Source organism: Medicago truncatula, chromosome 7, assembly GCF_003473485.1.
Source record: "Medicago truncatula cultivar Jemalong A17 chromosome 7, MtrunA17r5.0-ANR, whole genome shotgun sequence".
In the NCBI taxonomy this organism is placed as follows: Eukaryota; Viridiplantae; Streptophyta; class Magnoliopsida; order Fabales; family Fabaceae; genus Medicago; species Medicago truncatula.
Window position 1 is genome coordinate 6581389 of NC_053048.1, and position 24908 is coordinate 6606296.

The 24908-nt window shown below is 31.7% G+C and overlaps 2 protein-coding genes across 3 annotated transcripts; both read right to left on the bottom strand.

The window, feature by feature from the left end:
* Positions 1-2621: 2621 nt before the first annotated feature.
* On the bottom strand, positions 2622-6122 carry LOC120576832 (disease resistance protein UNI). 2 transcript variants are annotated; one of them, XM_039827366.1, is made up of 4 exons: positions 5704-6122; positions 5381-5470; positions 4948-4982; positions 2623-4896 (listed from the first exon to the last, which is right to left on the bottom strand). In XM_039827366.1, exons 1-4 carry the CDS (start codon positions 5771-5773, stop codon positions 3109-3111), a joined length of 1983 nt encoding a protein of 660 aa, XP_039683300.1. In that variant the 5' UTR covers positions 5774-6122; the 3' UTR covers positions 2623-3108. The 2 variants fall into 2 exon arrangements, with proteins under 2 accessions (XP_039683299.1, XP_039683300.1); XM_039827365.1 differs by having other exon boundaries at positions 2622-4982.
* A 2756-nt stretch (positions 6123-8878) lies between these two features.
* LOC120576885 (probable disease resistance protein At4g14610) lies at positions 8879-11605 on the bottom strand. The gene is made up of 4 exons (XM_039827486.1): positions 11495-11605; positions 10650-10928; positions 10282-10371; positions 8879-9680 (listed from the first exon to the last, which is right to left on the bottom strand). Exons 2-4 carry the CDS (start codon positions 10912-10914, stop codon positions 8956-8958), a joined length of 1080 nt encoding a protein of 359 aa, XP_039683420.1. The 5' UTR covers positions 10915-10928; positions 11495-11605; the 3' UTR covers positions 8879-8955.
* Positions 11606-24908: the final 13303 nt, after the last annotated feature.

The window sequence follows — 24908 nt, forward strand, 5'->3', positions numbered from 1 at the left end:
AGAGGAAGTCTGAGATGAATACAACCCCAAATCAAAATGATTTAGACACACTCACAAAACATAGAAAAAAAATTAAATGATATTAATTGATGTGATTGATTTAATTTTGTTTTAATTTTTTAATTTTATGTGAGTGTGCGTAAATCTTTTTGATTTTGAGTTGTGAGGACATTCTCATGGTTGGGTGTAATTTGTTGTTAGCATTAAAAGTTTTACAATGACGGTGTGTCAAGATTAAACTAGTTATAATAATGAAATCAATTAGAATAGGCTAAAATAACGGGATTACAAAATTACCTTTGTCTCTTTTGCTTAAGTCTCTTTTGCTTTCCCTAAACTTCTCATACCTTTGTCTGGTTCCCGTTAACAATTCATCACAAAATGATAATAATTTAATATACTTGTAAGAAACATAAGCATATGCATTTTTATGATTTTATTGAATCTACAAATATAATTTAAAAAAAACACACCCTTATTTTTGCTCAATAAATGAACTTGATTTTGTCGCTATAGGATTGTATAAGAGATTCATTATTTATTGATTTTGCTCAATAAATGACATTATTGGTTGGGGAGGCACGAGTACGCGACAATTCTCAGTCAAAAGTGCTTACGACATGAAAGACGGAAATCATGCTAATACCGGAGGGGATTGGAAAAGTTTGTGGAATTGGAAGGGTCCGCAACGTATTCAAACCTTCATTTGGTTGGTTGCTCATGATCGCATTTTAACTAATTACCGTCGAAGTAGATGGGGTGTTGGCATATCCCCAATTTGTCCTTCTTGTGGGAGTGAGGATGAGACTACTCTTCATGTACTCAGAGACTGCACTTATGCAACCGAGGTATGGATCAGACTTATACCTTCAAATTGTATAACTGACTTTTTTTCCTTTGATTGCAGGGATTGGGTTTTTACAAACCTCGATAAGCGTCAAAACAGAGATCTCAACTCTAAGTGGAAGACAACTTTCATGTCTACTTGCTGGTATATTTGGAAATGGCGGAACAAGACAGTCTTCGAGGAAAATTTCCAGAGACCAGAGAATCCCACAAGTATCATCCAAAAGTTTACTAGTGATATTGAAGATTGTACACTTAATCATTTTCAAATGGATCTTCGACACACTGAAACAATTTATATTGGCTGGAAATATCCTCAAGAGGGATGGATCAAACTCAATTGTGATGGAGCTTGCAAAGAGAATGGAGATCGCTCGGGTTGTGGAGGTTTACTTCGGGATGCTAATGGTAGATGGATCAAAGGTTTTGTCCGCAAGATTGGCGTGTGTGATGCTCTTCATGCAGAGATGTGGGGTATGTACCTTGGTCTAGAGTTGGCTTGGAGGGACGGTATTTCTCAGCTTTGCGTTGAAAGTGATTCAAAATTGCTTATTGACATGATAACAAATAATTGCAAGATGAATGGGACAATCCTTGTGCTCATTCGGCGTATTCAAAATATTTTGAATCGTAATTGGCGGATTCAGGTTCATCACACTTTGAGAGAAGGCAACAGAAGTGCTGATTGGCTTGCCAACTTTAGCCTTACCATGGATTCATGGAATTTTACTATTTTGGAGACCCCTCCTAGTGAGCTCAATAGTCTCCTCTTTGATGACATCTCTGGTGCTTGTATGCCTAGAAATGTTCGTGTAATTGTTTAGTTTTCTCTTTTGGGCTTCGGCCCTCTCTTGTACCAAAAAAAAAAAAGATTTATTATAATTTAGTTGTAAGTGGTTGTAAAGTTGACCACATGTAAAACATTCAAATTGAAGAGTACCAATAATGCTAATTTCGCAAACCCAAAATCAGTGTCTTGCAAGAATGGATAGTTGTTAAATTGAACAAGCAATATAGTGTTGATAGTCAACATTTCTTGCAAGACATTTGAAGGGGAAGGGCTTTGATAGTCAACATTTCTTCGCAATAAAGTGTTGATACATTTCTTCGCAATTCAAGTAACTAATATAGAGATAATAAGTGTTGATAGTAAACATTTCTTGCAGCTATCTAGTGCTGGAGGCTTTCTAAAGCAATAAAGTGTTGATAGTCTCTGCATATGCAGTAAAACATTACACTACATATAAGTGTTGGCAGAAAAGCTTCAGAACAACATAACAACATGGCTGAATAAAAAAATAAAATTAGACTAGTTAGAGAGTATCCCAACACATAAACGCATTCTTGCTCGAACTGAATACAACTTGTACCATTGATAGGTAAGTAGTTTGATATTATTTTTTACAAATTGAACTTCAAAATGTAGATAAGCATTAAGAAAAAAAAGAATCAGTTTCAAATTGTAGGATGTTTATCTAATCTCGGACATAGGTTAATAACCAGTTTCGGTGGTGAAGTTCCATAGTGTATCCTGCCTTTGCACACGATCTTCAATTGTGGCAAATCCCACAACAACAATTTGGTCAACTTGGGAAGTGCAATGCTTGAAGTACTGTCTTCTTCATCACAATTGCTCACTGAAAATATCTCTTTCATTGATTTACAATGAGATACGGATATTTCCTCCAGATTTCGAAGTCCTTGAACTAATGGTGGTGTCAGCAAGGTCTCTATCAGATTACATTTAGAAATGATAAAATATTTCAAGCAAGAGAATATGCCACTCCATGACAAAGATTGGTCAACAACTTTATAGACAACAGTTAAACTTTCCAATCTTTGAAGTTCCAAAACTTCCAGCTTGTGAATATTGGTGCAAAAGGAACAAGAACCGGATGAACAAAACAAGCTCTCAAGTTGTCGGCAACTGATAATGTCAATCATCTTCAAAGAATCGTTAAGTGACAGAGCATCACATAAGCGAACCCAGTGAATATTTTTAAGTATATGCAGACATGTAAGGTCTTTAGGCAGTTTGTGGCCCAAATTTTTACAATCTCCAAATTGTATTGTCTTGGTGCTAGGATCACTGTCAAATTTTTTCAAATCAACATAATCATCCATCCTTATTTCTTGACCACATACATTTGCGAAAGTGAGATGATATGCTTTGAGCTCAAGCTTTGTTTTCCTATAACGGTCGTAATCTTTGCAGTCAAAGGTGCCTCCAAAACATTCCAGCATATTCATTCCTTGAACATCTTATACTGCCATCATAGCACAGGTATTTCGAAGATCAAGATATTGCATTTTGGTCAAATTGGACAAAGACCCTAATTCCAAATTCAAACTCTTATTGCATGATAGATCAAGCCACTTCAATTTTATTAGTTTTTCCAAGCCTTGAACTTCTCCAATAGAAGTGTTTGAAATGACCAATCTTGACAATGTCTGTAATTCTCCCAATGAGGGCACATGTTTCAGTGAATCACATTCTTTTAGTATTAAAGAAACAAGAGACCTCAACTTAGTGATGGAGTCTGGCAAAGATTCTAGGTCTTCATTATATGATAAATCCAGTATTGATAGATTATTCATATAGATAAAAAAACTCTCTGGAACACGACTAATGGACAATTCATTTAAAATCAAGGCTAACAACTTCGGACAATTAGGTGACATGCCTTCTGGGATTTCTTCTATGTCATAATCCCGCATATGAACCAACTCTAAATCAGTTGCCCATCTGTGTGAGAGAGGTATCTCGGTCAATCTCTTATTCAACTTTACTATAACATTCCTTTGACACTCTTTCAAGATATAACAGGCCATGTTTCTCACTAAGGGATGTGTGTATACCGAAGAATTATTAGTAGAACTAATCAAAGAATGGGATTCAAGCTTATTCAATATGGTATTCCCTTCATCAAATATTTCTTCCAAAGACATATTCTCATTTATCTGTCCATTGTCAACTAGCTTCATGATGAACTCATCTTTGTTAATCTTCCAACCCTCATCATCAATAGAAAATAATGCGCAATACAAAAAACAGTTTTGCAAGTCTTTTTCCATCAAATTATCATAGCTACACTTTAATACTTTAAAGACTTCTTCCACCACTTGCCTCATTTCCAATTTTTGAAGTCTGCTTAATGCATGTTTCCATTGATGAATATCATCAACCCCATCCATAGCTCTAGCCATCACGTTGATTCCAAGTGGTAAACCCTTAAATCTCTCTACAATGCATCTCGCAATCTCTTCTATTTCATGTGGAAGTGTCCTAGGTGTTTCATCATGTCCAAGTTTTAGCATAAACAACTCCCAATCTTCATCATCTTCATCTTCATCAACTTCAGATTCAGATTCAACTTCTTTGAGGCAACCAAGAGGAAAAATTTGTATTATACCATTTGTTTGACAATCCATCTGGTGACATACATGTTTCAACCGAGTTGTCAAAATCACTTTAATGCCATTCACTTTTTGATGAATTCCCACCTTCTGCAAATCAATATAATTCCAAACATCATCCAAAATAAGAATTGATTTTCCCTTTTTCTCCAATGCCAGAGACAAATTTTCTGCTCTAATTCTTTCATCGTCTTCATCAAGCTTCACACCTATTCTTTTTGCTATATCATTTTGCAGTTTTGAGATGCTATAATTGTGAGAAACAGTGACCCAAAACACATCCTTAAAACTTGCTTTCCTTTTTACTTCATTCTCCACAAGAGTTGCAAGTATAGTTTTTCCCACTCCTCCCATTCCACATATGCCAACAACAAACACTTTATCATCCTCTAGAAGTTTAGACACTCTCTTGATATGTAAGTCTAATTGTTTCCCAACAAATTCAGTCGATAGAGTGAGAGGTTTCTCTTCCTTGTGCCTTTTTAAATTTTCTTTTAATTCACTTACATCATAAGTGTCATTTGAGAGGTTTCCTTTCATATCTTGTAATTTTCTCAGCCATACATCAACTTCTCGATTGCGCTTTTTGCCCCGAGATTCCAACGATTGCTGTTGCTTTGCAATATCATTTTCCTCACATTCTAAATCAAGAACCATTTGTTTTATTTGATCAATCTCACTTTCGGAAACACTTCTGTTACCATCGCTACCGTTCACACCTGCTCCATTGTGTTTGTCATGTTACATAATAAAAGCTTAATCATTTAAGTGTTTAATCGATAAAAACCTAGGTCTTAATATTTGATCGATAAATTAAAAAAAATTAATTATTTTGTTTTTCAAAACTATACAAATAAATCTGTTTTTGGGCTAAATTCATCACAGAAAGATGGATTTGATGAATTTCATGTTTGATTGGATTTTTTTTAAAATAATTTGTAGTGAATTGTTAATGGATTACCATTTAAATCTAAATTCATCAAATCCATTCATTTCATCATTCTTAATCTATGTACAATAATTTTGGACCACAGTTATTTTAAAATAGAGGAGTAGTAGAAGTGCACTTCATTGCAATAATTGTTTTTTTCAAAAATAATGAATATAGAACATGTACCTTCAGATAAATTCATGATTTCGGCATTATTTTGATGGTTCACTGAGCTGCTGGTAGGAGCGCAAATCATCTCGGGAATACCTTCAGCCACTATCAATGAAAGATAGAAATTGTCACAATTTTTAAATTTCGACAAAAACATGTAGCACCATGTTCTACAAAGAATCATGGATTAGATTGAAAACAATTACATATTGAATTAGATTGAAAACGATAGTAAGTTGTGTACATGATTATCTTATTTATACAACTCAATAGACTAACTAATTCCTAACTGAATATGTATAGAAGCCAAATAATGGTAAAAACAGATTATCATTTACCTCGATATTGTGTTGAATAAAGTCTATTAACCGCAACTTCCGATGGTGGATTACTTGAAGTGGATGCCATATTGTTGTGAACTCCTTCTTTACCAGCCACAGGAGGATAATTGGAGCATCGCCTAATGCCTCCACCTTTGCCATTCAACCCCAGATGTGCTTCAATTCTTGAAGCTCCTCCACTAAACTTATCATTACAATATTTGCATATCCATTTACGACCATTTTCTACTTCTGTAACGTGTTTCCAGCAATGCTCATGTTTTCCTCTACCAAAAAATTACCAAAAAAGGAGTCCTTTCCAAAACAGAAGCTACAAACTCTTGTTATTCTCTCTAAGTTTTCTGAAGTATTTTAATATCAGAAAAAACAGAGCAAAGAAACAGATGAAGTATTAAGGCTCTCTAGTCAACGCATCAATAGATTTTTAGTTTAAAGGAAGTGGGCAGCCGTGAACCCCAATAAAAGTAAAGCAAACAGTAATAGAATAGTTGAATGAAAAGAAATGTAAAAAATTAATATCCGGTGATGATTTGAAGTTGACTCTTGTTAAATTATGACTTGCTGATTGTTTAGATGTAAATACTTGATAATGTATTTGGTAAATTTGGTGGTGAAGATACTATACGATAGTGTAAATTGTATAATATGGAATTGGTTATTTGTGCATTGTCAAGTCTTTACTTGAGGGTTCATGCATTCATAGTCATATCGAGTCTATGGTGAAGAACACTTTCCGTAAAGAATGATGTTGGTTATGGTGAAGAACGTAATTGTAGGTGTTTATTACGTTCGCAGATTCTCGGAATCGATTTGGTACCATATGCATCTAGAAGAGTCTAGAACATTGCATGCATTTGATAATTGGTGAAACTTGTCATACTCGACTTTGTGAATTGATGATTATATACATTGGTGAAATTTAGTGAATGCGTATGAACATGTGAAAGGGGTGAATTTGTACATGTTTTATTATGCTTGTATGCTCGATGATTAATGTCGATGTGCAATTCTTTGTGAATGATTTGATTAATTGTTTATTGATCATTTGAAAATAAATATGTTGTTTTACTTTCACCTGATTATATATTATTTGTGGAATATAATCTAAACCCCAGTGGTCGTTCGGTTGACCACCGCGTCATTTCTTTGAATGGTGTAGGTGATTTGCAGGATTGAAGTGATTGCTTTTCTTTGATGCTTGAGGGTTAGCTTGGATGCTTCCTCGTTTATTTATTTTTGCTTAGAGTCTAAATGGGCTCTGATGTACGGTCTTATAACCTTGTCTTTTGATACCTTTGATGACTTATGTTAATTATATGATGAAGATAATTGTATCATGGTGATGTATTTATGTGGAGTGACACATAGCATATTGAGATTGATTACTCTTGTTTTTTTTTTTTTTTAAGATTATTACTCAGTGATGAGATTTTATAAATGTTGATTGTTTTCCGTTGTAAATTTTTATGGAAACCAAGTTGTGTATGATTTGAAAAAATGTAAACATAGAATCTAAATCTCTTGAATTATTGAATGATTATTGCTTTCGGAGTTTAGAGTGTTCCATGATCAGTGGGTTTATGAGTTAACCTAGAAGCTCTCATCTACTTGTAACAAAAAGGGTTATGATATACATCAAGATAACTTTGGATTATGGGTTGAAAGAAATGAAGATAGAAGTTTGCAAGCCTATTGCATTTCTCATTGATAAAAAAATCTGCATAGATTTAGCTAAGAATCTAATGCTTCATGGAAGAAGCAAACACATTGAGAGAAGATTTCACTTCACCAGAGAACAAGTGAATGAAGAAATGCTTAAGATCATACACTGTCCAACTAAGGGACAACTAGATGATTTGTTTACTAAAGTTGTGAAGATCGGCATATTTGTCCAATTAAGAAGCATGATTATGCATAGGTTATCATTGATCTCAAAGTATGCAAGTAAATATTTATAACTAAGTGTAAACTTTAAACAACACTAGGAGGTATTTGGCCTAAAAATTGAGAGTGGGATGGCGATGAGCACTATGTAGTAGATAATAGAAGCATTTTTATCTTAGAAGTTAGATGGAACTTGGAAGAATATTAGAAGCATTAATGTTTTTTTTTTTTTTTGGTCAATTAGAAGCATTAATGTTACTTCTAAAAATAATCAATCACAATTTCATGTAGATTCGTGAAAAAGTTGTTCGCATCCGGATTGGCTTATAATTTTAGAACATTCATCAGAGAGGAGATAGGAAATTGTGTTGGAAAAAGAATAATTTTGTTTTCATTTGTATCCTTCTTTTTTAACAGACATTTATATCCATTCTTTTCCACCAATATACTTTTTTATTTCATACTTTATATTTTAAAAATGAAAACAATTGTTATTTTCATGTATAAATTTTTTTTTTTTTTTTTTATGTTTTCTATTTGTTGAATACATAAATTCTAAAATAAAATTTTCATTTTAAACTTTTTATCATTTGTTAGCATTTTTCTAAAAGAACTTATTAACATTTCTCTTTTTAAATCATATCTAATGTTTTTCATTACAAAATATTTTACATCATATCTAATAATTACTGTATATGTAACAATGTAGGACTACCCTAATATTAGCCATGTATATATGTGTAACTCAAATGGTGGAATATATATAAGTCAAACGGTGCAATATCTTATTTCCTTGTCTACATATCTTAGAGACTCATTTTTATTACATATAAAAGATGACGCGCTTTTGCGGTTTAATACGTTTTAAACCCTTCTATAGAACAAAGTTATCTTGTAAGTGGATACTTGAGACTTGTAAAGTTGTTTTTTTTCTTTTTAAAAATTAGTCTCTATCACAGGCAAAACTATCACCTAAGAAATTTACCTTTTTTAAGGAGCACCTAAGAATTTTACTTTCAAAGCTATCTTCAAAAAACAGGTGATAAGATAATTATAATGTTAAAGTCATTCATTTTTATTATCAAAAATCATTAATCACTTAAGTTCAATCACTTCGTTAAAAGTAGTTAATGACCATAGTATATCACATGTATGGCTGAGTGGCGGTGATTGGGATATTTTATTACTACAACCAAATTCAACGCCCCATCATGTCATATTATGGTGATTATTTTAATTTTGAAATGCAATATAATTATAATTTATCATTATCATATAAAATCAAATATAATAATAAAGCTTGTTTGGCTTTACATTACGTATAGGAAAATTATGGGTTGAAAACACTGTTCCACAAATTGAGTGTTAACTCGTAAACTCGTCTGGATGAAAACACTGTTCATCACTACCTTCAGATCCATATTCTTTGTAGTAACAACTAAGAGGAAACATTTGTATTATAGCATATGGGTGGCAATCCATCTGGTAACATACATGTTCCAAACGAGTTGTCAAAATCACTTTAATGCCATTTACTTCTGGATGAATTCCCAACTTCTGCAAATCAATATATTTCCAAACATCATCCAAAATAAGAACTGATTTTCCCTTTTTCTTCAATGCCAAAGACAAATTTTCTGCTCTAATTCTTTCATCATCTTCATCAAGCTTCACACCTATTCTTTTTGCAATATCATGTTGCAATTTTGAGATGCTGTAATTGTGAGAAACAGTGACCCAAAACACATGCTTAAAAGTTGCTTTCCTTTTTACTTCATTTTCCACGAGAGTTGCAAGTAAAGTTTTTCCCACTCCTCCCATTCCATATATGCCAATGACAAAGACTTTATCATCAGCAAGGAGTTTCAACACTTCATGGATATTTTCATCTAATTTCGACCCGACAAATTCAGTCGGCAAAGTGAGAGGCTTATTTTCATCAGCAAGAAGTAATTCTTCCAACGACGCATCAACTTCTGGTTTGCGTTTTTTGCCCCGAGACTCGTCACATTCTAAATCAATAACCAATTGGTTTAATTGATTATTCTCACTTTCAGAAACATTTCTGTTACCACCGCTAACGTTCACACCTGCTCCATTGTGTTGTCATGTTACATAATAAAAGTTTAATCATTTAAGTGTTTAAATTGTTTACTGGTTTTATATATCAGATAACACCTTTAAAAAAAAGTCAATGTAGCTTTTTTTAACAACAAATTAAAACAAAATCAATATTTAGCTCTGTATTTTTACTTACAAAAGTCAATGTAAAGCTAGGTATTATTAATTTTTTTTTGATAAAAACTTAGGCATTATTATTTAAATGATAAATTTTAAAAATAAATTAATTTTTAATATTAATTTTTTTAAAACTATTAAAATAAATGTTTTTGGGATGAATTCATGAGAGAAAAAAAAAACTAATATGCTTTAGTAGATGGATTTGATGAATTTCATGTTTACTGGATATATTTGATTGGATTCTTAAAAGAATTTCTAATTGATCATTTTGATCTAGGATCCATTACCATCCAAATCAAAATTCATCAAATCCATCCATTTTTTCATCCCTAATATATGTGCAACAACTTTAAAAGACATTTATTTTCAAACAGAGGAGTATTAAATTTACAATTCATTGCAATAATTTCTTTTTTCTTTTTTTCAAAAACAATGAATTAGAACCCGCACCTTGAAATAAATTCATGATTTCAGCATTATTTGGATGGTTAACCGAGCTTCTGGTATGAGTGCCAATCACTTGTGGAACACCTTCAGCCACTATCAATGAAAGATAGAAATTCTCCCAGTTTTTAAATTTCAACAAAAACATGTATGTACCAGCATGTTGTGACAAAATATAATGTTTGAAGCGAGTTCCTATAAAAGACAGAACTTTGAATCTTTATCTCATTTAATCTCTTAGTTCAACCAAGCGAACTACACATCCTCAATACTAACGAATATTAATTGACATACTTCTTTAATAAACTTTTTATTGTATGATATGCAAGTTAATTCATGAGCTGAATATGCATAGTAAAGTTGTTCACATTTACCTTGATATTGTGTTGAATAAAGTCTATTAATCACAGCTTCTGGTGGATTACTTGAAGTTGATGCCATATTTTTGTTATTCTGAATTCCTTCATGATAATGGGAGCATCGCCTAATGCCTCCGCCTTTGCCATTCAAACCCAGATGTGCTTCAATTCTAGAAGCTCCTCCACTATACTCAATACTACAATAATTGCATATCCATTTATTCTTATTTTCTACTTCTGTAACGTGTTTCCGGCAGTCCTCGTTTCTTTTTCTACCCATTATCAATATCTTTCCTAAACACAGATCCAAAGCTAGATTCAAATAATTGTATTTAGCATATAATATGATATATATATATCTAAATTATATATGTGCTTTACTAAATTTTAAAGAAAAGGTTACTCCCAAACCTTAACATCCATTTAATTTAATGTCTTTTAAAAAGAATAGTGTGGGTTTTGTGTGAAAATGTTACTCTCAAAGCTTCTTCCTCTATCTCTATTTAATATCCTAGCTTCTTCTATCAGAAAAACGTTTATTCTTTCTATGTTCATCTCCCTCAAAGCTTCGTGATGGCGTTACAACTTACAAGCAGAGAAGTTGACAGAAAAAGGTTTTCTTGATTTATTATTTAGTGTTTGTCACAGTTTTGGTTTAAATTAGATCTATGTTTTTCAAATCAATAAAATAAATCATAGTTAAACTGATCATTCACAGCAGCACTCACAATCCAATAATTTTCAAATCTAACAACAAATAAATAAAAATAATATAATAGAAATCAATAAAATAAATTGTACAACTTAGTAGAGTATAGATCATAATCCAAATTTCATTGAAAAAAGAGAAAAGAATATACCAAAAAAGAAGGTCCTTCGAAAACAGCAGCAACAAACTCTTGTTATGACTTATGAATTATGTCTATATTTCACATTCACAAGTAGATGATAGATATATCAGAAAAAACAGAGAAAAAACCACATGAAGTACGCGTCGTCCATAAATTGTTTAATTTAAAGGAAGTGGAAGCGATGCCACAATTAAACAAGATTATCATTATTTGAGATCAAACTTTGACCCAATTGAACGTTTAATAATACGGATTTTGTACATATTATACTCAACTCTCTTTATTTTATAATTTTATTTTCAATTTTGTACTACATATTTTTAGGTTATATTCTTACCATTTAGTGCGGGTGATAGAGATATAAACAAATTAATTGAATATAGAATATAAAGTTACCTATCTTTTTTCGATGAGTTAGTAGGAGAAAGGACATACTCAAAAGAACTTTCAATCTTATGTCGTCTGACTCACAAAACTAATTAAAAAAGAGAAAAATCTATTGATTCAATATAGAATGCATAATTATATAATGATTTCCCATTAGAAAACATAAACTTTAAGTACATGGAGCTTGTTAGACATTAATCAATTAACCATCTAATACCAAATGTTAACCAACAAACTAAACTTTAACTAACTCCATATTTTAAACAAGGTGGAAGAGAATGAAAATGTCTGTCTTGGAAGGAGAGGCAATGGTCCTGGTGGAGACAATCGGGTTTGTTAGCAGTAAAGGATGGCACAATGTCATTTTTTAGTCGGATTCATGTACTCTTGTGAATTCTCTGTTGTCACAGTGTAGCAGAGTTTCTGAATTTTATATGCTACGTACTTTCGGTTATTAGGAACTAATTATCTATACATTCCAACTTTGAGGTGAAGTTTATTTGTCGACAAGCGAACATACTTGCTCACTCTTTATCTAGGACGGACGGTTCATGGGCTAATCACCATGTTTTCGAGATTTCTCCTTTTTGTATTGAACATTTCCTTATTAATAATATGAGTTAATTTTGCTTTTGTAAAAAAAATAAAAAAAATAAACTAACTCCATATTTCTAATATTGACGTTGGTGGTTTAACAAAAAGAAAAGTGTATTATAACCCAAAAAGAAAGAAATTTTTTTTTCAATGGCAAACATATATTATACAAATAAAAAGAAAAGTGTATTATAAAACATTTCTTTTAAAAAATTTATTAAAAAAAAACATTTTTTTTAAACGTTTTAATGTTTCCTAATGAAAACAAAACAAAAGAAACATTTTAATGGGTCACTGTCAGACCCATTCTAGCTTGAATGAAGTTGCAAACCTAATGATACGTTTGATCGGTGGAAAAATTAGAGACTGGACACGATAATTTCAGTTGTATTATGTTTGATCATAAACTGTTTCAAGGACTGAATAATTTAAGAGCAAGGGATATGACAAAATTAAAAAATTTATCCCTCACTAAACAATATCACATCTTATTCCCAGGCAGCAATGACTTTTTGAGAGTCGTTGGTGCGCACTTCCTCTTGCGGCTTAGGGTTTCTTAGATTCCCTAAAGCCGCCATCTCCGCTACTTTGGTAGTGTTGTTAGATCGATGTGCTAGACATCGTTCCCTTTCTCTCGCCATCTTCTTCTTCTATTTGTGCCTGTACTTTCAGTCATGGTAAAATTGTTGTTAATACTTCTTGTGCTTGTCCATCCGAATCGTTCTCCAGTGCATCGAAACCTCCTCTCTTTGTCACCTCCCCCTCTTTGTTGTTCGTATGTCTAAAACGTAGTTGTTGTTAATTTGGTAAGTTGTGTTTAGTCTCTTTGCATGTTGTTAACTCATGATTCTCATCTATTGGAGTGATCTACTAGCTAAACCTATTGGGTTCATTTGTATGTCTATATTTCATAAGTAGATGATAGATATATCAGAAAAAACCACATGAAGTACGCGTCGTCCATAAATTGTTTAATTTAAAGGAAGTGGGCAGCCGTGGTCCCCATAATAGTCCCCAATAAACTATATTATCATTATTTGAGATCAAACTTTGACCCAATTGAACGTTTAATAATACGGATTTTGTACATATTATACTCAACTCTCTTATTTTCAATTTTGTACTACATATTTTTAGGTTATAGAGATATAAACAAATTAATTGAATATAGAATATAAACTTACCTATCTTTTTTCGATGAGTTAGTAGGAGAAAAGACATAATCAAAAGAATACATAATTATATAATGATTTCCCATTAGAAAACATAAACTTTAAGTACATGGAGCTTGTTAGACATTAATCAATTAACCATATAATAACAAATGTTAACCAACAAACTAAACTTTAACTAACTCCATATTTTAAACAAGGTGGAAAAGAATGAAAATGCCTGTCTTGGAAGGAGAGGCAATGGTCCTGGTGGAGACAATCGGGTTTGTTAGCAGTAAAGGATGGCTCAATGTCATTTTTTAGTCGGATTCATGTACTCTTGTGAATTCTCTATTGTCACAGTGTAGCAGAGTTTTTGAATTTTATATGCTACTTTCGGTTATTAGGAATCAATTATTTATACATTTCAACTTTGACGTGAAGTTTATTTGTTGACAAGCGAACATACTTGCTCACTCTTTATCTAGGACAGATGGTTCATGGGCTAATCAACATGTTTTCGAGATTTATCATTTCTGTATTGAACATTTCCTTATTAATAATAGGGTTAATTAAGTTTTTGGTCCCTATAAATATCTACAGTTTTGTTTTTAATCCCAATAAAAATAAATCACACTTTTTAATCCCTACAAAATTTTCCGTTAATGTTTTTAGTTTCTGTTAAATTAAAATTTGTTTAATTATGCTTAAAATTTTAAATTTTTTTAATGATTTTTTACATACTTGTTTAAAACATTATAAAAGGTTCCGCCACAATAAATTAGCTCAAAATTTTATTTTTAGGTCCAAATTTTCGTTAGTTTTATCTTGACTTTTTGGCGTTTTAAAAAAATTATATTTAATTCATTACATGTTAAAAAGTTCTAATTTTTTATAAAAGAGATTATTATAATGTTCTTAACATGTCTGTTAAAAATCATTTAAAAATATAAAAGTTTAAATATAATTAAAAAAAATTCAATTTAACAGGGACCAACACATACTTTTAGTCCTTGTAAAATTAAAATTTGCTTAATTGTGCTTAAACTTTTAAATTTGTAACATATATTTTTCACATACTTACTTAGAATATTATTCAAGGTTCCTCCGCAAAAAAGTAATTTAAAATTTTATTATTAGGTCCTAACTTTCATTAATATAATCTTGAAAATTTGGCTTTTAAAAAAATTCATATTTAATTCATTACATGTTAAAAAACTAAAATAATTTACAAAAGAGTGTCTTATGATGTTATGAACATGTATGTAAAAAATCTTTCACAAATTTAGAAGTTTAAGCATAATTAAACAAATTTTAATTTAACAGGGACTAAAAACACTAACAGAAAATTTTGTAGGGACTAAAAAGTGTGATTTATTTTTATAGGGACTAAAAACAAAACTGCATATATTTATAGGGACCAAAAACTTAATTAACCCTTAATAATATGAGTTAATTTTGCTTTTGTAAAAAAAAAAAAAAAAAAAAGTGTATTATAACCCAAAAAGAAAGAAAAGTTTTTTTCAATGGCAAACATATATTATACAAATAAAAAGAAAAGTGTATTATAAAACATTTCTTTTAAAAAATTTATTAAAAAAAACATTTTTTTAAACGTTTTAATGTTTCCTAATGAAAACAAAACAAAAGAAACATTTTAATGGGTCACTGTCAGACCCATTCTAGCTTGAATGAAGTTGCAAACCTAATGATATGTTTGATCGGTGGAAAAATTAGAGACCGGACACGACAATTTCAGTTGTATTATGTTTGATCATAAACTGTTTCAAGGATTGAATAATTTAAGAGCAAGGGATATGACAAAGATCAAAAGATTACATGTTTAACTAAGATCAAGTACCTTTAATCCCAAAAATGAAGAATGGAAGCTTTGCAAGATTGAATTGAAAGATGAAGATTCATTACAACATGTGATTTCTCAACAAATGAGGAAGAACCCACCTTCTATCACTCTCACTCTATGAAGAACAAGCCATATCTCTCTCTCTAAAGCTAATACAGAAAAGTCTATGAGATTCTAAGATGTTGGAAATGAATGGATCAAGTGAGCTTTTATAAACTTTATGATCTGCATCAACTCGCCTCACAAGTAGCTTCATTTGCCTTGGCGAGTTGAGGTTTCTTCACCAGTGGGTTTGTGCCACGTCATCTCTAAGGAATTTTAGCCGCCCTAACTCGCCTCGCGAGTAAATGCATTCGCCATTGCGAGTTGCTCACCTTCCATTCGCCATTACGAGTTGAGGGCGTGTAAAAACTGGTGCTCTCTGGAACTTGCTCGCCTTTTGGACTCGCCTTCCACTCGCCATTGTGAGTGCACTCACCTCCTGTCCTTTGCATGTTGAGTGTGAGTAGTTTCTGGTACTTTCTGTCTATTGCTCGCCTTTGACTCACCTTTGATCTCCTTCTACTCGCCATTGCGAGTAACCCTTTGTACTTTTTCTTTGTTTTTCTTCTTTGCTTAGTGTCTTGAGTTAAATTCCTGCATAAATGGGTAAAGTAAGATAGATAAAGTGTAAGAGAGTAATACACACTTATATCTCGACTTTTCCCTAAGTAACTTGCAAAACAAGTAACAAAAGTGTCTTAAATATTCATTTGAATTACTACTTTCTGGCACTTATCACAAGTGAATAAGCACGTGAATATCTTTCGGGGACTTGGTCAAACTCCATCTTGTAATGGGGCTTCTTTAGTGTTTTCTGAATGCTCAATTTCCTTTCCGTCTTCTAGCTAACTTACCACTTTCATTCTCAAGGAGTTCAATTGGGGCTCTCATTAAACATTACTACGATCTTAATAAGACTTAATAATAGCCTCAAAGTCCTTTATGTTTTGGCGCAATGAACTCTGTAGCTATGATAACTCCAATGTCAACTGATTGTGATGCAGCTGACAGGAAAATACCTTCAATATGAGCTATCTTTTTGTAAGTAAATTAAAATGTTTTGTATTAAGCTTGTCTTGTGACACCGATATTATAGAAAAGGTGTCAAATGTTTTGATTTTTGTCATCGCAATTCACACATGAAATTGATTCAGCAAACACTTTCTTCTCTTCTTCCTTTGTTGTTTTTTGTTAAGTTTATGGTTTTTGTCATTCACAATCCACAAAAATTCTTGTTGTAAAACCAACTATTTAAGGTTTCTGATTGGCCATAGATTCTGTCAGTAAAGTTTTCATAGTAAGATGAAGCACAATGCATCCTTTTCTAGCTCCGGTCCAAGAAGCCTATGGCCTAGTGTATCAAATTATTTCCTTCATGTTTCATCTCCAGATGATCCGAGATCGCCCATGATTCTGGCTCCAGGCAGAATAGTTTCTGCAGAAACCTAAAGAAGGTTGACAGCATGGTATTTCTCGTGTCCCTAAGCCTCTTGTTGATTATGCATCAGGTAAAGCTATAATTTTTTTTTCTTAAATATGTTATGTTATAATATATTAGAGATATGCTTTACTTTTTGTTGAATGCTTTGTTGATGTAACATCTAATGTTGAATGCTTTCTTAGTTTACTGTCCCTAATCCTCTTGCTGATTTTCTGTGGCCCAAGTTTCTTTATTTTGACATTGGTAATACTTCCTATTTCAGGTTATGTTGAATTACTTAAAGGATTTTTATGTGATAAACTTTTAGCAAGTGTACTAAAATATCGAACTAATAAAATTTATAAGTTCGTATTTATAGGGATTGTTTCAATTTCTACTCGACAAAAGTGTTAAAATAAAGAATGTATTAAATTCAGGTTGCCCTAAGCAGTGGGGTTAAATGCTAAAAATAGTAAATTGCAAGTAAAATTAAACTGGTTGGAAATTAAATGGAAAACAGATGATTAAGCTTTCAAATCTGTTGAAATTGGGGGCCTTCTCAAGAGTCTTGTCTATCCGATGTGGGACTTGGGTTTTTCCCAATATCGAATCCTCCTTTGGTCACCGTGGTAGCTAGATTCTCTATGTTCTCAATGTAATTTCAGCCTTTCCGACAGATTAACTTATTAGCTTTGATCAATCTCTTGACTCAAAGTCCTTTCCTAGGTTATAACCTTTTAATCTCTTAAACCGATTGAATAACTTTGGAAGCTTAAATTCAATTCAAGCAATCGATAAAAGCTAGTGTTAATAGTCAGACAAACGATATTAAGAAAAGCATTAAGCAAGAATAATTATGAATAATGACTAAATTATATATTTTTTTAACAAGCTAAAATGAGATATGATATAAACCAAGATGAATTACCCTGCACAAGGTGTGCAAGAGGCAAAACACCGAAAAGTATTTACAAAGTCAAGGTGTCCTCAAAAGAGGATTGCCACCAAAGAAAATAAATTACAAGTGGACACCCATACACAAAAGAGGATGTTTCCACCAATCATGAAAGCTAAAGCTAAAGATTTCCTGTTGAGATTTCAACCATAAGAAATAATGCATTTTAACATGTTCCACAAGAGTCGAAAGATCGGACACCAAATTTTGGAACACTCGATTATTCCTTTCCTTCCAAAGCACCCAAACAGAGGCAAACCAATTCCCTACGAATGTTATCTTCAAACCAATTCCCTACCCCTCACCTAACCCCTCACGAAATATGCTACTTAACAATATTGATAACAATATAGTCAAAAGCTACATGGATTCACAGATACAATAGATTCATTTTGGCTTAATCAAAGGGACTTAGCTAAAATGATCAAAGGAACAAACAACATAGTAAAAGAAATAAACCGATCGAAGTCCATCGTTGCCGGCTTTGCTCTTTTTAATCAGTACTGCTGTTGTATTCCAACTCCCATGTGCCTCTCTCCTTCTCCTGTCCCGTGAAGCGTGAACTCCTTTCCAAAACGTCACCCTTCTGTGCCGTACCGTGATTCCTCCTAGTTTCCCAAGAATTGAATAATTGTGTTGTGCGGCTTCCTTCTTCTTATATAGCAAGCATAACCTAGTTTTCTTTTTCATTCCAATGCATGTTACGCTACTCTTTTGCTTCAGCCCAATGTCTTTTTTTCTCATACATTCTTATTCACACTACCCAAGGATTGCCACTTGGCCAATGAGTAATTCAACCATGATATTGTCATTTTATTTTCCATGTTTAGCCCTTCATTGGTAGTGTTGGCACAATTATGCTGTCTCCATGCTTCTTTCATTAGTAATGTTAATTTTTCATTAAATAGCCACGTTTGAATGTAAACTTGATTATTTTTTTACAATTAAACAAACTGATATAGTTGCAAGGATGAGGTAAACAGAAAGCTTCATAAGAAATCTCTAAAGTGTATGATAACTCTAAAGTGTTGATATTCTCGAATCCAACATCCACTCTACCAAGATAACTCTAAAAGTTGGATCTACTAACATGATGATAAAAAGTCAATTTTTTTAGAAAACAAAAAGGCTTAACGCTAGCTTCTATCCAAACCTACCAACTCTTCATACTCAGTTAGATACAAATTTAGAGTGAGATTTCACAATCTGAACTTCTATCCAATTATGGATCATGTTAGTTATCTTAATAGTGTTTTTATGTGTTATTTACTATAGATTGGCTTTGAATTGGATTCTTAACGATAATTTTATCTATATCAATTCATGACAGTAATATATTTTACATATATCTCGCCCGTACGACGCACGAGTGTGTGATCTAAGGACATAAAATATTGAATCATTTTGTTTTCGATGTAATAGATTATATTGCAATATATCAGCTTCTCCATTGTTAATTGTCTCGGGCGGTAGCACAGATAAAAGTACTAGTGTGTGTATATATATATATATATATATATATATATATATATATATATATATGGGTAGGGCAAGTTCAATCTTTTTTTTTCAATTGAGTATATATATATATATAGGATACAATGAATTCGTATTAAACGTTTTTAATGGGTCACTTTCAGTCATGTTCTTCCAAGTCTCGTAGCTTCAATGTTCTTCTCTGCGTACATGAAGGACAGCGCTAGTATAAAACGAATTCGTATTAAACGTTTTATGGGTCACTTTCAGTCACCGTTTACCCAAATTATATCAAATCTCTTTATCTATGTTTTTTCTTCAACAAAGTCTTATAAAAACCTTAAAGTACAATTTCTATGTGTATCTTGCTTAAGAACAATTATATGTTGTATTTTTATTTTGTTGTTATCGTACAAATTTGCATATAATAGAAAACTCATAATAAATTATTTAGTTTTTGGTAAGAAGTGTGTATTTGAAATTAATAAGTGTAAAATCCTCTTTCTTTTTCTACAAGTTATTCACTTTTATATTTATATGATATGATATGACATGACTAGGTAGTATTTGGGTATTTTCCATGTCAACATATATGATAAAAGACAACGAGTTTGTGTCTGTGGTTTAATACCTTTGAAACCCATCAATAAAACAAGTAAAATCGATACGTGGAGCTTGCTTTAGAACAATTTGTGTGTTTGCTAAATAAAGTTCTAGTTTTTGTGATTTTGTTGTAAAATGTTCATTTGAAATTTGTCATATACTGCAATGGGTATTGTCAAATAATTGATTGCATGGTTTTCTTCTTGCTCAGCTGATATAAAATATAAATTTTACACACAAATTTTGTAGTAAACTTTTCAAGCGAGTTAAGTTCATTTTTCTCAAAGACCAACATTAAAAGAGCAGTTCTATTTTAAATACTATGGCTCGAAGATCATATTTGGAAAAGAAAAATAGGAGAATTCTAAATAAGTAGATCATTTTAAATTTCAAACGGTATAACTTTTAAAAACCTATCATGTCGAAATGTAACAAAGAAGTCTTTTTGACAACGGTTTATTGTCCTTGAACATTAAGGATGTGTTTAATCTACTAAAAAGTAAGTAATAGACATAACAATACAAGATAAAACAGCACAAGATAGAACATTAGAAGACAAACGTTTATGGTATTTGATCAATTTTTGGTTTTATACGATTTTTGAGGGACAAGATGATATTTTGATATTGTTGAAATTTAGGCTCTAACTTTACAAAACCAGCTTTTAAGATGTGGAATGCCTCTTTTTATAAATTTTTATCAAGAGTCTTATACATTCAACGTAGACATGAGTCTTTTTATAAAATCATTCTTACAAAATCAGTTTTTAAGGTGATGAGTGTCTTCTCTTTATAAACTCTTATCAAGAGTCTTATCTATCTATCGTGGACTTTGGTTTTTCACAATAAGTATTTTAGACAACTTTTATTTGGGGCAAAAATTGTGATGTAGTTTAGCGAGAGACAAAAATTTCAAAAGAGGCAGTCCCCAATTAATGCAAACTGATCACGATTTATATATAACATTTTTATCAAATGGAATCTTAAATAATTAGCCAAAAAAGAGTCTATTTCTACAAATTTTAGGGCATCTCGATAATAGTCATATTAAGCGATTGTTTAAGTGGATCTCATATATATATACACATTTTATGTTTTTTTTTAATGTAAATACTTGATTTTGCCAAAAGAAAATGTTAATACTTGATAAATAGTCGGTTATACTTCAACTAAGCAATTTTAAATTCTTTTAATAGAAAATTTTAATATATTCAATCAATTTTTAATTTTTTTTAATAGAGAGTGTTAATATATTAATTATTATTTTTTTTTTCTGCAACTTATTTGGTTATGTTGTGTGTGGGTTGTGTGGAATGAAATAAATAGTCGGATCTTAAAAAATACAGAGAGTATTGTTCATCAATTGGTAGAGAAAGTCAAGATTCGTTCCTTTTGGTGGATGAAGTCGTTTAATATCTCTATTCGGCCTAATTTTCATATGTGATGGTCGAGCCTTTTTGTTTGTTTGGGCATTGGCTAACCTAACTTTTATCTTTTATTTTGGCTTTGTATCTATGTACTTTTTAAGTTTCCTCTAACACATCTTGTGCTTGAGAATGCTCTTTCGTTTATAATATAATCCATTTTTACTTGTTAAAAAAAAAAAAAAATCCTTAATTTTAAATTAGTTTAAATACCTAACCTCAAATGTGAAAGCAAATCGATATTATTTCATAGGTTGGCAGACGAACTTCGACGTTTTAGAGTCTGAAACAAATATATATTGAAAAAACTTTTTTTGAGAGGATATATTGAACATACTTGTTATACAGTTTTTTCTTACACGACATGGTTTATGATTTTTTGACGAGAACCTATTTTATACTTATTTATTTATTTTTATTTTTTGATAAAAAAAACAGAAAAAAACAATTTTACACTTTTTTATTTTTTTAAATCCATTTTATATTTTATATTTGATCAGGTAGCCTAGTGGCTAAAATTCACCTAAGATGAATAAGTGGGGTGTCCGGGATTCGAATCCCGACCCCTGCATATAAATGAGGTGTCCGAGGTTCGAACTCTGACTTTTTTTTTTTAATTTGTTTTATACTTGAAACGTACATAAATAAACAAATAACCCGGATTTGAATTGATTATACAATATAAAATTCGTATTAAACGTTTAATTCGGTCGGTGTCCCACAAAGTATTATAAATTAAGTCACTTTCCAATTAATGCAAACTGAACACTCTTTATCTTTTTGACGTTTTTATCAAAGGTCAGCTTAATAATTAGCCAAACAAGAGTCTATTTCTACAAATTTTAGAGCACCTCCAATACATGTAGTCGGGATGAGTGTTCTATTTGTGTTAACCGTAGTGTAAGTATAGGACGTGTGGGAAAGGTTTTAAATACGGATCCGTTACCGCGAAAACGGCCGCGACAAAAAGGTATAGGTGGTCACCGATACCGTTTTTATCTGTTTTAAGGGTGAGATGAAAAATCACACCGAAACTCCCGTTACAACCATTACAAAAAGCCGATGCAACCGTAAAACTCCGTTACTAATGCGACACACCATTACAGAAGCGAAAAACACAACAACGTTCATAAGGAAAAATACATAATGAGAGACTCTAATGAGCCAGTAGTATCTCATATTCCTTTCACGCCTATTTTCGTGTTGTATTCTTGTATAGTGTTTTTTTTTTTGTTGAGCAAATGTTGTATAGTGTTGTAATGTTGTAATTATTATATTTATTTTAACCATCTTAGAATATATAAAATAATAGTACAATTTAAGTTATTATACACTATATGATAGAATAAATGATTTAATAATATTTGTGCATTGTTGTGATTAATTCACTTTGCGACGACCACAATCTGTAACGCAACATCCGCCGTAACAGCCGAAATTGCGACAACCTTAACGCGACCGCGACCATTATTTAAAACCCAGACTCAAACTTGAGAAAGAAATTGTTAATTTAAGTGTGAATGGTTAGTCATACATTAAATATCGAATATATTAAGATGTGGTTCATATACCTAATGTCTGAGCTTTTGTATGGTGATATATAACATCTATCTATTATTTTGTGGTTTCGGAATATTGATATGCTGTTGCTCTTGATGATCATCTAAATTCCCCAACAAGATTAAAGACAAAATTTGAGAATATTACGTGGTTTATGATGGGAAAGTTTGAATTTTTTGTTCTCTTTTGGATTGAGAGGTAAAGTTCAACTTTTGTATTATTCAAAGATCGTATTAAACGTATTAAACGAGTATCATTTTCCATGCACTTTCTTCAGCAAATAAAGTCCAATGAAAAGCTCATTTCATTATAAATATATAGCAGTTAGCAATAAAGTTTTGAACTCATCAAATCAAAGATTGAGTGAGAGGAACAATGCCTGAAGAAGCTGCAGCTGCGAATGCAACCGGGATCATTTCAACTTCATTCTCTTCAACAAGGTAATAATACTCATTATTCATGTAGTTATAGCATCAATTCCATGTGTTATACTGATTCAATCAATCCTTTATAGCTTGCGAGAAGTTGGAGAATTGTTTACTCAACTGTTTGTACTATTGTTTGCAATTATCAATACAAGTATGGCAAAATCTCCACTGGTGTTGGCTTTAGTTTTCATGGTTGCTCTATACTATTGGGTTTATGTGCTTGTGAAAATCTTACAACTTCAGATAAGGAGTCTCCTTATAATTGGAAGTGTTGTTTTTATTTTAGCTTTGATGAATATTTCCCCTACCATTGCTTGGATTGATTTCGGGCTGTTGATCTTAATATTTTCTTTGATGGGCTATAAAAATCGAAAAGAACTCTATCAAATGATTCCCCAAAGGATCAAGAATTCTATTGAGGGTAACAATGACATGTCAAATTCAACTGCAGAATTAGGAACTACAACAAGGTAAATAACTTCAAATGTTTCTATTGTAGTTTGTTGAATATACTATTCCTAACATTTGATATTTTTGAATTGATTCAACTCTTTCTAGCTTGACTGAAGAGGGAAAATTACTTGGAAAATTTTCCGGGCTATCGTTAGCAGCAATGAATACAAGTAATGGAAAGTCTCAAGTTGATATCGACCTCCCGATTATGATGACATTAGTTTTCATGGTTGCTCTTTTCTTCATGGTTTTGGTGCTTATTACAATGTTACAGATTCACATCAAGAGCTTCCTTCCATTCATGATGGTTATTGTTTTACTTGGAAGTGTTGTTTCAGTTCTAGCTTTGATGATGATTTCTCCTACAATTGCTTGGATTTTTTTGTGCTTGTGGATCTTACTCTTTGCTTTGATGTGCTATGAGAATCGAAAAGAGCTCTATCAAATATTGATTCCAGAAAGGATCAAGAAAGTTTTTGAGGGTTAGACTCATAGTGGCGATTAGGAGTTGTAATATATATATTTGTATCTTACTTGAGAACAAATTGTGTGTTGTATTTTTATTTTGCTGTTATTGTTTTTGTTTTTGTTGAATGAGTTTCTATTTTTTTGTCAAGTTGTTATATGATGTAAAATGTTCATTTGAAATTTGTAATATCCTATAATATAGCTATTGTGAAATAATTAATTTCATGGTTTTGTTCTTGTTGAACTGATTTTGATAAGTGTGTGTAAAAGTGGAAGTCTTTTTTTCGGTACAAAGTGTGTGTAGAAGACAACGTACTTTTGTGGTTTAATACGTTTAGAACAATTTGTGTTCTATTTTTATTTTGGATATTGTTTCATGGAATGTTTTTTCCATACACACTATGTACCACTCTCATGTGAGAGTGTGTGAATGTGAGTTTTTTTGTATGTGTGTGTGAATGTGAATGTGAGTTTTTGTGAACAAATCAACAATTTAACGGCTACATCAACATCAGTTAAACGGATGCTGATTATATGAGCAATGATGAAATAATTTATCAACTAAAATGACCTATTTAAAACTTTTGAAATTTAAAGGA